Source organism: Protopterus annectens, chromosome 9.part0 (assembly GCF_019279795.1).
Source record: "Protopterus annectens isolate FY-2018-M chromosome 9.part0, PAN1.0, whole genome shotgun sequence".
In the NCBI taxonomy this organism is placed as follows: domain Eukaryota; kingdom Metazoa; phylum Chordata; order Ceratodontiformes; family Protopteridae; genus Protopterus; species Protopterus annectens.
In genome coordinates, this window is record NC_056743.1 from 679,448,014 (window position 1) to 679,461,530 (window position 13,517).

At 43.5% G+C, this 13,517-nt stretch overlaps 1 protein-coding gene across 2 annotated transcripts in view; it reads right to left on the reverse strand.

Annotated features, from left to right (window-relative positions):
• VARS1 (valyl-tRNA synthetase 1) overlaps positions 1 to 13,517 on the reverse strand; it is a 623,655-nt gene that overhangs the window by 362,682 nt on the left and 247,456 nt on the right. For both annotated transcript variants that reach the window (XM_044083285.1, XM_044083286.1), the window contains one exon: positions 11,860 to 11,979. In XM_044083285.1, coding sequence (XP_043939220.1) covers positions 11,860 to 11,979 — 120 coding nt within the window. The remainder of the gene's footprint in view (positions 1 to 11,859; positions 11,980 to 13,517) is intronic.

Below are 13,517 nucleotides of genomic sequence, written 5' to 3' on the forward strand. Positions count from 1 at the left end.
CAATGGGGATCCTCGAACATCTACATTTATGGTAGGTACAAAACTGTACTATGTTCTTCGTTCCCCATTGCTGCAGTCCTTACTATTGGGTAGAATCCCAAAGCAGAGGTAAGGGAGGCTGGCAAATCATAAAGAAGCAGGAGCTGACAACATGCCTTGCAAAACAGCTGTGGCAAATCCAGCCCTAGACTTAGAGTAGATAGGAAGGTGATAATGCTTAGAGAAAGTATGCACTGAACTCCAAGTAGCTGCTTCCAAAATATCCTTAGTTGCCACCCCCCTTAGAAATGCTGTTGAAGTGGCAGTAGCTCTAGTGGAATGCGGCCTAATCCCAGCTGGAATCTCCTTGCCATGATGGGAATAACAAAATGCAATGCAAAAGCCAATCCACCTAGAAATAGTTTGTTTTGACACAGGCTTGCCCTGAACTCAAAGCAAAAGAAACAAACAACTGCTGAGACTGCCTAAAATCCTTAGTCCTGCTTAAATAATAACGCAATTGCCTGTGTACATCTAAAGTGTGCAAAATCTTTTCCCCTTTATTTTGGGGGTCTGCATAAAAGTAGGCAAATGAATAGTTTGGTTTAAAGCCACACTAGAAACCACCTTAGGCATAAAGGAAGGATTAGTACGTAATGATACCCTATCCTTATGGAAAATCAAAAGGGCTCTACTGCCATAAGGGCCTGCAACTCAGACACCCTTCTTGCAGAAGTAATAGCCAACAGAAAAGCAGTCTTCCATGACAAGTATTTCAATTCAGCAGTAGCCGCAGGCTCAAAAGGTTGTAGAGTAAGTTTTTCCAACACAAAATTGAGGTCCCAAGCAGGAGTAGGAGCTCTACGTGGGGTCTTATATTCTTTGCCCCTCTAAGAAACTGCTTGAACAAAGGATGCGAAAACAATGGTGGGTCACAATCATAGTGAGCTGAAATTGCTGCAGCATGAATCTTAATGGAAGAGAAGGACAAACCTTTGTCCAATAACTCAGTAAGATATTGAAGAGCCGCACTCAAATTAGGCTCAGAAATCTCCAAATTCTTTGCTGTACTCCAAAATAAAAATCTCTTCCATTTTTCTGAGACACTTTCCTTGTACTAGGTCTTCTAGCTTCCATAATCACATTTAAAACTTGTTGAGGAAGTTGAGACCTGCTGTGTTTCAACACAGAATATGCCAGGCTGTTAGATGAAGAGAGTGAAGCTTGACATTGAGCAGATGACCGTCCTTCTGAGATAACAGATGAGGAATCAGAGGTAAAGGCCATGGAGGCTTCCTTACCAGACTCCGTAGTAGTGGGTACCAGTGTTGCCGAGGCCAATCTGGAGCTATCAAAATCATCCTTGGCCTGTCTTGTCTGACCTTTAATAGTACCTTTGGAAGAAGAGGCAGAGGAGGAAAGGCATACACATGAAGGTTTTTCCAACTGAAAGACAGAGCATCCACTTTCCAAGCTGTGTGATGAAACCCCTTTGTGCAATACTTTGGCAGCTGGTGGTTTAGTGGAGAAGCGAACAGATCTATGTCTGGAGTTCCCCATGACACTGTCAATTTTGAAATACATGAAGATCCAGTTTCCACTCGTGGGGATCCATGATTTGTCTGCTTAACACATCTGCTAAGGAGTTCTGTGCTCCCGGCAGAAACCTTGCCTGAAGAGTTAGTTGCAAGCTCAGCGCAGTCTCCCATAAAATCATTGCTTGCCTGCATAGAGGATAAGAATGTGTTCCCCTTGCTTGTTGATGTACCACATGACAGTTGTGTTGTCTGTTAGAATCAACACCTGCCCTGGAAGAAGTAACTCCTTGAAAGCCATTAATGCAAACTGGACTGCTAACATCTCCTTCATGTTGATATGTAGATGCTGTAGTCTGGCAGGCCACTTGTCTTGTATCCACTTTCCATTTAGATGAGCTCCCCAAGCAATGTCCGAGGCATCTGTCGTTAAAATCTGACTCGCCTCTGGCCGGGTCACAGAGAGTCCCTTGTTTAGGTGACATTCCTGAGCCCACCACAAAATTCTTTTGAAGGCAAGGTATTATTTGAATGACAGTGTCCAAATCCTGGCAGTGCTGTGTCCATACATTTTGAGATACCATTGTAGCTTCCTCATATGCAGTTTGGCATTGGGAAGCACCAGAATACAAGATGCCATGAACCCTAATGCTTGAAGGACTGTCCTTGCAGTCAGCACGGACTGATGAGATAGTTGATGGAAGTAAAGTGATAGACTCTTTTGTTTGTCCGGGGTTAAAAAGGCCATCTGGGCTGCTGTATTCAGTCTCACACCCAGAAAGCACATGTCTTGAGAGGGTACTAGACTGGACTTTATTTCGTTCACAGAATACCCTAGGCATCTTAGCACTGCTATAACAAATTCCAGATGCTGTAGAAGGTCTTCCTTTTCTTGAGCCAGAATCAGGCAGTCGTCCAAGTAAGGATAGATTTGAATTCCTTGTAGCCTGAAGTAAGCTATCACTGGAGCCAGAACCTTTGTGAATACTCTGGGCGCAGTAGATAAGCCAAAGGGCAATGCAGAGAACTGATAATGAGAATTTCCAGCTCGAAACCGCAGATACTTCCTGCAACTTAGCCTTATAGGCACATGAAGGTAAGCTTCCTTGAGATCTAAAGTTACCATCCAGTGATCTTTGCCCAGCAGAGGTAAAAGCTGTTGTAACGTCAACATCTTGAACTTGGGAATGTCCAGATAAGTGTTGAGGAGAGATAAATCCAAAATTGGTCTCCACGTGTTCCCCTTCTTTGGTACTAGGAACAGGCGAGAATAAAATCCTAGGCCCCTTTCTGATACAGGAACTGGCTGAATGGCCCCTATCTGGAGTAACTGAGAAATTTGCTTGTGAGCCTCTTTTCTTTGTGGAGGAGGAACGTCTGGCATGCCTTTGAAAGGAGGCATTGTATGGAAATAAAACCTGTAACCGTGGTGAATGATATCCAACACCCATCTGTCTTGAGTAATTAAATCCCAATTTCCTTTGAAAAGAGACAGTCTTCCTCCCAAAGGAGCTACCAGACGAGAATCTACTGGTAGCTGAAAAGGCAGGTCATTGGGTCTGTTTACGAAAGGACTGACCCCTGCCCTCACCAGAAGTCTGAGCAGGTGAACTCCCTGTTCTAGGCCTAAAAGAACCTTGAGCTCTGCCCCTACCACGTCTAGACCTACCCCTAGACTGGGAATCATAAGCAGGATATGTCCACCCCTTAGCAGGCCAATTTCTACTAAACTTGGTGGCTGCACCTGCAAAAATCTTTAACAGTTTGCATAGACTTAGCTTTGTCCTCCATTTTCTTTAAAACTGCTTCCACAGGCGAACCAAACAACACATCAGACTGTAAAGGAGCATCCAAAATCCTTGTCTTAACATGCTCAGCTAAATTCTGATCCCTCAACCAGGCATGCCTGCGAAGAACAGAACTAGTGGCAGCCACCCTCGAGGAGGCCTGTACAGCATCAAAACCACATTGCAAAGAATGCTTACCCACTTGTTCAGACACATGAACCAAATCCAGCAACTCTTTACACTCAATACCTTCCGCCAAAGCATCCACCTTAGATTTCAATTGTGAAAGGAGATAATTTTGATATTTTAGCATGTGAAACTGACAATTCAACGCCTCATGGCTAGAGTGGAAGAAGTATACACTTTCTTTCCCCACCTATCCAAAGCCCTTGCCTCTTTATCAGTGGGAACAGGATTTTTAACCACAGAGGCCTTAACACCTTTAGGCCCCTGAGAAACAGTTTCTGGGTCCGCCCTAGGACTCTTAAACAAATACTTATGAGCTTCAGGCACCCTATAGTACCTATCGGGTTTAACAGGAGCAGGAGGCAAAGAGTCAGGGTTCAGGGAAGCCTCTGCAAAAACATCTTCCACCACATTCAACACAGGAGGTATAGCTAAGGGCCTATGCTGGGGTAAAAACAAGAATTCCCTAAGCCTTTTCCTGGAATCAGAGTAATCCTGGCCTTCCCATTTAAAGTGCTCCCTCATGGAATGCAGAGTCTCTGAAAATGAGAAATCCTCAGGAGGAGAAGCTGTAGGAGTGGAATCATCCACATCAGAATCAGAATAAGGAAGATACTCCTGCAAATCTTCCCCAGAAGACTCAGAAGCCTCTGAACACTGTTCAAAACTATCAAACTCCGGTTCCACCCTGGGCCTCTTATCAGGAGGGGGCATAGAACCTCTAATCATAGTAATCAAATCTTCTGCCATTTTAAGCATATGTTTCTTAGGTACAGAACCCGAAATGCTAGGAGAAGCCCCCACTGAAGCTGAACTTGGCCTACCTCTCAAAGAAGTTTTGGCAACAGAAGGAGAGGCTCTAACAACCTTGGGAAGAGAGGGAAGAACAGTTACCTGAGAAGCCCCCTCAGCCTGGCCTACCTCCTGAGAAGGTACATCCTGTAACAGTAAAGTTTCAGCCTGAGACTCCATAGAAACTCCTGGCAAAACCTCTGGCTCCACTGAGCCTTCTAAAGAACCGACGTCTGGGACTGCCGGTTCATCAACCCTAGGCTTCGCTGTTTTGTCCTTGCGCTTCTTGGACGAAGCGGCGCCGGAGCATCCGACGGCATTTTATAATTGCAACGCTTCCCAAACACTAACCTGGCACAGTCTAACCTCCTCTTAATAGTGCGTTTGTTAAACCTAGCACAAGAGCGGCATCCAACAACGTCGTGCTCAGGCCCTAAACAAGGTATACACAAGGTATGGTAATCCCTATGAGGTATCCGTTTCCCACAAGAAATACAGTTATTCACTTTTCTGACATCCGGTTAAATACTGAGGCAAGAAAAACCAAAATGTTCCCAACGGGGTACTTAGCCAACTCTGATTCGGTCTGAAACTCCGGTTTCGGAAATATTTCAGAACGCCAACCTGCACTCGCAAAACTGCTTCTGCATCGGACCATGCGGCAAAAAAGACTGAGGATATGACGTCGGTCATGCGCATTAGTACCCTGACGTACTGACGTCAGTCTAATGCGCCCTGACCGACGTCAGCCATATACTCTGGTATTCGGGCCGACTGGGACAGCGGACTACCCAATAGTAAGGACTGCAGCAATGGGGAACGAAGAACATAGACCACTTTCCTTAATTAGTGAAGGAGCCAAAGTGAGCTTTCCCCACCATGCCAACAAAACATCCATCATCATGAGCACCAACAGGATTCCCTTCAAGAATGACCCTACTTCTTGATTACTGGGATATGCCTCCACTCCAGAAAACAAATGTTTCTGCTGATAGAACAGTGCAAGAATATTTCTTTTTTCAGACTGCTCATAAGATAATTTTGGCTCCCAAAGTTTAAAGTATTTGTCACAATAACTAATATGAAAGAACACTGGGAAAGAGAGACAACTTGTCTACTTCCACATTTGGAAACTACATAGAGTGTGGACTACTAAGGATCCCTCTAGCTAAGCTTTCAAATGAAAAAAACTACATTTGTTACAATTAAGATGTTAGCAGCTATTAAGGTTTAAGCATAGAACAAATAGACATGCACTGCTTACTATTCTTGTGCCATTTAATTCCTTGCATACTTAAGAGTTTTGCTACTGCACTGTTTTTTCTCATTAGAGACATAATGATATATGAAAAACCAGGACTATAACTCACTTATTACAATGCTTTGCAACACTTCATTCCTAAGATGAGTCAGAAAGCAATCTAGCATTCTGTGTTATACCTATCCAACAACTAATAAGCGAGTAAGAAATACAAGGTCTGAAAAGCATCTCACTCACAGCATACCCAAGTCAGCTTGTACACGAGTATGTACAGGTATTCCTGGATTTTATAAGCTAATGCACAGACATCAGAGAAGACAGTGTTATAAATACAAAGTACAGGAGTGTATTCACTGTTGCGGTCATTACATTTGGGTTAACTGCTTGCAAGTAGCCCTCAGTCGGCCTGATTAACAAAGTCTTGGGTCCTGCGTCGGTTCCTGTCCCTTCTTCCATGACGTCAGGTCATTAGGGGTATAAAACATGCAGCCAATGCCAATGCATCAGTTTTTCTTGCCTCAGATGTCAGGTGCCCCCCTAATGGGAAGCAAAATAAATACAATGATATACCTCCAACAAAAAAGAAATACACCAAAAAGCTTTTAAGCATAGTAAAGGAAAGTAGAGGTATAGCCAAAAGAAGTTAGAGGGCTAGAGGGAGGGTAGCCAGGACTGTAACAGTGAACACACTCTAATATCTATATTTATGGTAAATGTACAAAACTGTACTATGTTCTTCATGTTTCACTGTTGCAGTTATTACATTTGGGTAGATTCCCAAAGGTATGGTTGGGAGGAGGAATTTAGATAGCATTAGGACCAGCTATAAGGCCCTGCAAGATTGCTGTGGCGAAGCCAGCTCTGGATTTAGAGAAAATTGGCAAAAGATAATGTTTGGTAAAAGTATGTACAGAACTCCAGGTAGCAGCTTCTAAGATGTCCCTGGTAGGGATTCCTCTGAGAAAGGCTGTAGAGGTAGATGCAGCCCTGGTGGAGTGAGGTCTGATCCCCTGTGGGATAGGTTTGCCCTGGTGGAGTGAGGTCTGATCCCCTGTGGGATAGGTTTTCCATGGTGCTTAACAGAAATTAATGCAATGGTCTATCCATTTAGAAATGGTTTGCTTTGAAATAGCCTTCCCCTCTGCCCCTGCAGCAAATGCCACCAGCAGTTGTTCAAATTTCCTTTGAGGTTTAGTCCTGTCCAAGTAGAATCTAAGTTGTCTGTGCACATCTAAGGAATGCAGTATCCTTTCCCCTTTGTTCTGTGGATTGGGAAAGAAGGTTGGCAAATGAATGGACTGATTTAAAAGCCACACTGGATACCACCTTGGACATGAGGGATGGATTGGTTCCGAGGGGCACCCTGTCCGCATGAATGATGATGAAAGGGCTCCACTGCCATAACAGCCTGTAATTCAGATACCCTTCTTGTTGAAGTGATTGCTAAAAGGAAAGCTGTTTTCCATGAAAGAAATTTTAAGTCTGCAGTAGTAGCTGGCTCAAAAGGAGGTAGAGTGAGTTTCTCCAAAACAAAGAGTCCCAGGCTGGGGTTGGAACTCTCCTAGGTGGTCTCAAATTTTTTGCCCCCCTGAGGAACTGCTTGAGCAGTGGATGAGAGAAGAGAGGAGGTTCTGTGTTATAATGAGCTGAAATGGCTGAGGCGTGAATTGTGATGGAGGAAAAAGACAGGCCCTTATGAAGCATCTCAGTTAAGTACTGTAAAATCTGAGGTAAATTGGGCGCTGCTGTGCTCATCCCTTGAGGTTGGTTCCAGGCACAGAATCTTTTCCATTTTTCAGCATAAGATTTTCTAGTACTAGGCCTCCTTGCCTCTAAAATGATATCCATCACAGGTTTACTGAGGGATGGTACAGGAGAGATTAGATAATTAGCCAGGCTGCTAGGTTCAGTGCTAGAAGGTGAGGATGCAGAATCTGGTTCTCCTGCTGAGACAACAGGGAAGGAGTCTGAGGCAGGTGCCATGGGGATAACCGTGACACACTGCACAGGAGGGGGGTACAAGTGTTGGCGTGGCCAGTCTGGAGCAATCAAAATCATCCTTGGTTTGTCCGGTTTGATTTTTTGTAGTACCTTGGACAGCAGAGGCAGATGGGGGAAAGCGCAGACTGATAGGTTTTTCCAGCTGAAGGACAGAGCATCCACTTTCCAGGCTTGTTTGTGGGGAGTCCTTGTGCAAAATTTGTCCAATTGGTAGTTCTGGGGAGAGGCAAACAGGTCTATATCTGGGCCCCCCCCCCCATTTGCTTGTCAACACGTTGAAAGTATGTGTACCCCCCTGCTTGTTTATGTACAATATAACAGTGGTGTTGTCCGTCTTTACCATTAGTTGTCCTGGAAGAATGTGGTCCTTGAAGGCTGTCAGAGCATTCTGCACAGCTAACATTTATTTTTGATTGATATGCAAATGCATTTGACTTGGGTTCCATTTGCCCTGAATGCACTTCCCTGCCAGGTGAGCGCCCCATGCATAGTCTGATGTGTCTGCTGTTAGGGTTTGGGCGGCAGGGGGTGGTGTGAAAGGTAGTCCCTTGTTTTGGTGGCAGGCCTCTGCCCACCAAAGGAACTCTAGGCATAGGCAAGGTATGATAGGAATCGTTGCTTCTAGATCCTGAGAATGTTTCACCATAAGCTTTTTTAGATACCACTGTAGTTTCCACATATGCAGTCTTGCATATGGAATTAGAAGAATGCAGGAGGCCATGAACTCCATGGATTGCAGTATTTGTCTTGCAGATAGCAGGGCAGATTAGCAGGGTTTTTGTAGCCACTTGTTTGAAGTAGATTGTCAAATGAATTTGTTTCTCTGGCGTGAGGAAAGCCATCTGGGAAGTTGTACTCAAGCTTGCTCCCAGGAATATAATTTGTTGACAGGGTACCAGGTGTGATTTCTTTTCGTTTATGGTGTACCCCAGACAAGTTAGAACCCTTTGTACAAAGGCCAGATGATTCAAAAGTATGTCCTGGCTTTTTGCCTGAATTAGACAATCATCCAAGTATGGGTATATTTGAATATTTCTTTGCCTGCAAAATGCAATAACTGGAGCTAGGCACTTTTATGAACACCCTGAGTGCAGTAGAGAAGCCAAAGGGCAGTGCAGATAAATGACAGTGCGTGTCGCCTTCTTTGAAGCGCAGGTATCTTCTGCAAGATTCCCTGACTGAGATGTGCAGGTAAGCTTATTTAAATCTAATGTTGCCAACCAGGCATTTTGCCTAGCATAGGAAGCAACTGGTGAAGAGTCAGCATCTTGAATTTTGGAATCTCCAAAAAGGTGTTTAGAGTAGACAGGTCCAGGATAGGACACCATGAATTGTCTTTTCTGGGTACCAGGAAAAGTCTTGTGTAGAAACCGTGTCCCTTTTCCTCCTCTGGTACCAGTTGAATAGCCCCCATGCTTAAGAGAGAAAGTACTTGTTTTGGGGCCTCTGCCCACTGATTTGGGGATAGGTATGGCCACCGCTTGGTGTTGGCAACATGTGGAAGTGAAATCTGTATCCCTGGGACACTATATTTAAAACCTATTTGTCCTGGGTAATGAGTTCCCAGTTCTTTGCATAAAGAGCAATCTTTCCCCCCAAAGGGGCAGTCAGTTGATAAGTGCTTGGAAATTTTAAAAGGAAGTCATTGAGACAGCTTACCATAGGGGGGAAGTCTTATTACTCCCAGATTTGGAAGTGGAGGCCCCCCTGTGCATACCCTGGGACTTCAGCCTGGGAGCTCTGCTGGATCTGTGTTTGGACTGAGAAGGTCTGGAAGAGAAAGGAAAGGACCAATTCATGAAAGGCCAATGCCTACTAAATCTTGGAGGTTGTACTTGTAAAAAATATTTAACAGTTTGCATAGATTTAGCTTTTTCTTCCATCTTTTTAAGAACAACTTCTGCCTTCTTGCCAAACAGGCGGTCCTGGTTTATGGGAGCATCCAGTATTTTTTCTTTAACATGATCTGGTAGAGATTGCTCCTTAAGCCAAGCATGCCTTCTAAGTACAGACCCAGTTACAGCAGCCCTGCAAGATGTCTCTAGAAAGTCAAAACCACATTGCAAAATATGTTTTCCAACCTGTTCAGCTGAATGCAATAAATCCTGAAAATCCTTATTTTCAGCACAAAAAGGAAACATCATTTTCTGTTTAAGCAATCCAGTAATGTGCTGCTGATACTTCAACTTATGAAACTGGCAGTTTAAGGCCCTAACTGCCAAAGTTGTAGAAGTGTACACCTTCTTACCCCATCTATCCAGCGCCCTGGAGTCTCTATCAGAGGGGGTAGGATTTTTGGCAGTAGTGGCTTTAATGCCCTTAGGCCCCTGTGAAATGGTCTCAGGATCCGCAGTAGGATTTCTGAAAAGGAACGTGAGAGTCAGGGACCCTGTAATATCTATCAGGTTTCCTGGGAGCAGGAGGTAAAGAGTCAGGGGCCAAGCTAGATTCTGCAAATGCATCATCAACAATGTCTAGTACAGGAGGTATGGTTAAAGGCCTGTGCTGGGGCAGGAGTAAGAAATCCCTAAGCCTCTTTTTAGAATCAGAGAAATCCTGACTTTCCCAATGAAAATGCTCCCCGAGAGTATGCAAAATTTCACCAAAAAAGAAATCCTCTGGGGGGGCAGAGGGAATGGAGTACTCAGCATCAGAATCCTCATAGGTAGAGAAGAGTAAATCCTGGTCATCACAGGAAACATAAAATTCAGAATCCTGGTCAGAAGTATCATAAATAAACTCAGTCCTAGGTCTCTTTAGAGGGGGAAGGCTGGCTGGCTTCCCCTGATTAAAGTAATAAGGTCTTCAGCCATTCTTATCTGTTTTTTAGGCACAGAGGCCTGACCATGCTGTCTGGGCATCAGTTTTTTAGGCATGGTTTGAGATTTAGGCCTTGAAGAAGAAGATGGTGTCGGTTCAATACGCAAGTCAGTAGGCCTGAATACACTCAGAAGCCAGTGCCTGCACAGTGGCTCCGGACCCATCCAAGGTAGAGACATTCGCAGGTTCCAAGCATCTCGCAGCATATTGGACTCCGAATGGGTCTCAGTAGAGGTCTGCGAATCAGAAGTAGCGGGTATCAGGGTCTGCAAAAGCACCTCACTGAGTACTGGCGAACTGGCGACTGGCTTAGAAGCGTCTACGGCAGCGTTGGACCTAGGCGGCCTGTCTCTGTCTTGCGTTTTTTCGGAATGTCGGTAGTCGGATGGCTGACCGAAGACATATCAGGATAATTGAACAGAGTACCAAAATATTTAGAAGCGTAAATATAGCGACTGCAGATAGTTTGTGGTTTAAATAAGGCACAAAACAGACAGCGAGGTATGTCGTGGTCTGGGCCTAGGCAAGGAATACAGTACGAATTAAAATCTTTATGAGGTATTTGCTTTCTACAAGTAATGCAATTATTTACTTTTACTGACATCAGTTAAGAGCAAGAAAAAGATTCCCCAACGGGGTACTTAGCTTTTAGTTGAAGACTTTGATTCTGAAACTCGAAAACGAAAATTTCAGGAGTCTGACAGCACTTGCAAACTGCTTCTGCTTCGGGCACTGCACGGCAAGAAAGACTGATGTAATGGCATCGGCTGCATGTTTTATACCCCCGACGACTTGACATCATGGAAGAAGGGACATCAACTGACGCAAGACCCAAGACTTTGTTAATAAGGCCGACTGAGGGCTTACCTGCAAGCAGATAACCCAAATGTAATGACTGCAACAGTAAAAAACACAAAAAACATCAGACCAACACCAAGAATAGAGTTATAGATCAGTGTGTGTATATTTGCACACATGTGCAAAGTCCAAATTAGCATGTATCCACATACACAAATACGCACAGCAATTAATGAATTTTGAATGTTACACCATAGACATCACGGAAGACAATGTCATAAATACAATGAATCAATCAATGCCAGGCACAGAACTGCAGGAGTATCTGAATATGCACAGGCATGTGTAAAGAAATATTCTTTGAAGGACTAGTATTCCTCCTAGTTAAAATATGCACCACGTGGACAATCTATAAAGCACTACAAATCACTCAAACATTGTGTTAGGCATACACATACTGGTAAAAATGTGGGAAATGTGCTTTGTGCTGGACTATATCACAAAGAATATTTCATGAAATATATAAACCCATAAAGCATAACAATGTGACATACCAAAACAACAGCAACTATGACATGCTCTTAGCTATATGACTCATCAATCTTTATCAGGCTGTAACAACTTTTGAATTGCCAGCCCTACTTCACTGCTGGACATACCACAAAACTTTAGCAATAAGGGTTACACACATTTGTTATACCTCAATATCAGAAATAGCAGAATTGAGTGTGCAGGACCAGTTCACCAAGCGTTTACTGCGGTAGATCACACCTTCCTCATGCAGTCTTATGAAAGCCTCTTCTACGGCATAGGACAGCTTCTGTACAGCAGAAAATTAAGAAAAAAAATTAGTCAGCAATGCTATTATTTTCAAAGGATCATGCCCTTATACAATGGGTCACACTGCTTCAGCTTTAATAAACCAATATACTCCCCCTGAAAAAACAAAACAAAACAAAAAAAAAAACAGTAGGCTCATTTTCAACTTTTATCAAATCTGAAAACTATTTTCACAGGCAAATTGTACTGACAGATTTAATAGCAGCTGCCATTCATTAATACATCTTTCCTCTTGCCTTAGAAATATCACTGCTGAAATATTGGAAAAAAATGCCCCCCACTGCATTGTTACCAAGAAATGCCATTTATCATGTCTGCAAATGTACTGCAACAAAGCCTGTGTTGAAAGACAACTGTACATCACTCCCACAAAAGTAAGTAAAAAATCTTTCTCCACAAACTACAAACTGTACCCCAGTAAGCAATGAATTGAAAATGTTTTGTATATCTATTCATTCTACAGAGGGGAAAAAAAGTAAAACTGTGTAAATGGTATGGTGCAAAAAAAAAAGAGAGAAAGAGAAAACAAAAAAGAAAAATGGAAAAAAAATATAAAACTCTAAAGTTAGTAATTGCGTCACAGTAGAAAGCAGTCTAAAATTACTTTTGTATACACAACAGAATAGGAAACCTCGAGGTGAGACTGGAACATGCATTACAGTACATCAATTATGACAGCACTTAATAAATGCTGTATCTGAACGAAGTTCTATCATAGGAAGTTGCTAGGCTAAGGCTCTAGGGCCCTTACAAGCCTAGCCAAATTCTACCCTTATTTCCATGATCAGCATCTACTGCCCTGTCCAAGAGGGAGACAGGTAGAACCCCCAGGGTGAATTTACGGTTACCCATCCGTTCGTCTACAGCACATTTGAAGACAGCCAATGAGGTGCTCTGTTTTACATGAAGTGGGAGTCTGTTCCAAAGGTGTCATAACCTCTGGGAAACAAATATGTCCCTCTGTTAGGTTCTATTAATGTCACATACCAGGTTAAGTACTTTAGAGCAAGTAACCCATGTACCATTTGACTTGTGGATATTCAGAGACTGCCTTAAATGCAAAGCAGAGATTGCCTCCGAGTAGTCTGTATGAAACAGAATAAAGTGACAGTGATTTTAGACAAACATAGGACAGATGCTAAAGACAATACAGTTGTGTACACCTACCATAAATGTAGATGTTAGAGTGTCTTCACTGTTGCAGTCATGACCGTAGGGTTCTCCCCTGCCGGCAGGCAGCCCTCGGTCGGCCAGAATCCCAAAGTCTGGGTCCGGCGTCGGCTGTTCAACCATGAACAGAGCGCCGGGAGTACAAAGCTGACAGCCGACGCAATCTCCAATTTTTCGTGCCCCAGATGTCAGGAGTCCCAAAATGAAAAAGGTCCCATAACCATTGCAAATGCACCTCAGAAGAATGGTGAAAAAAGGAAATACACAAAGGAAAAAAATAAGAGGGGACTGGAGGGAGGGAAACCCAGACTGCAACAGTGAAGACACTCTAACATCTACATTTATGGT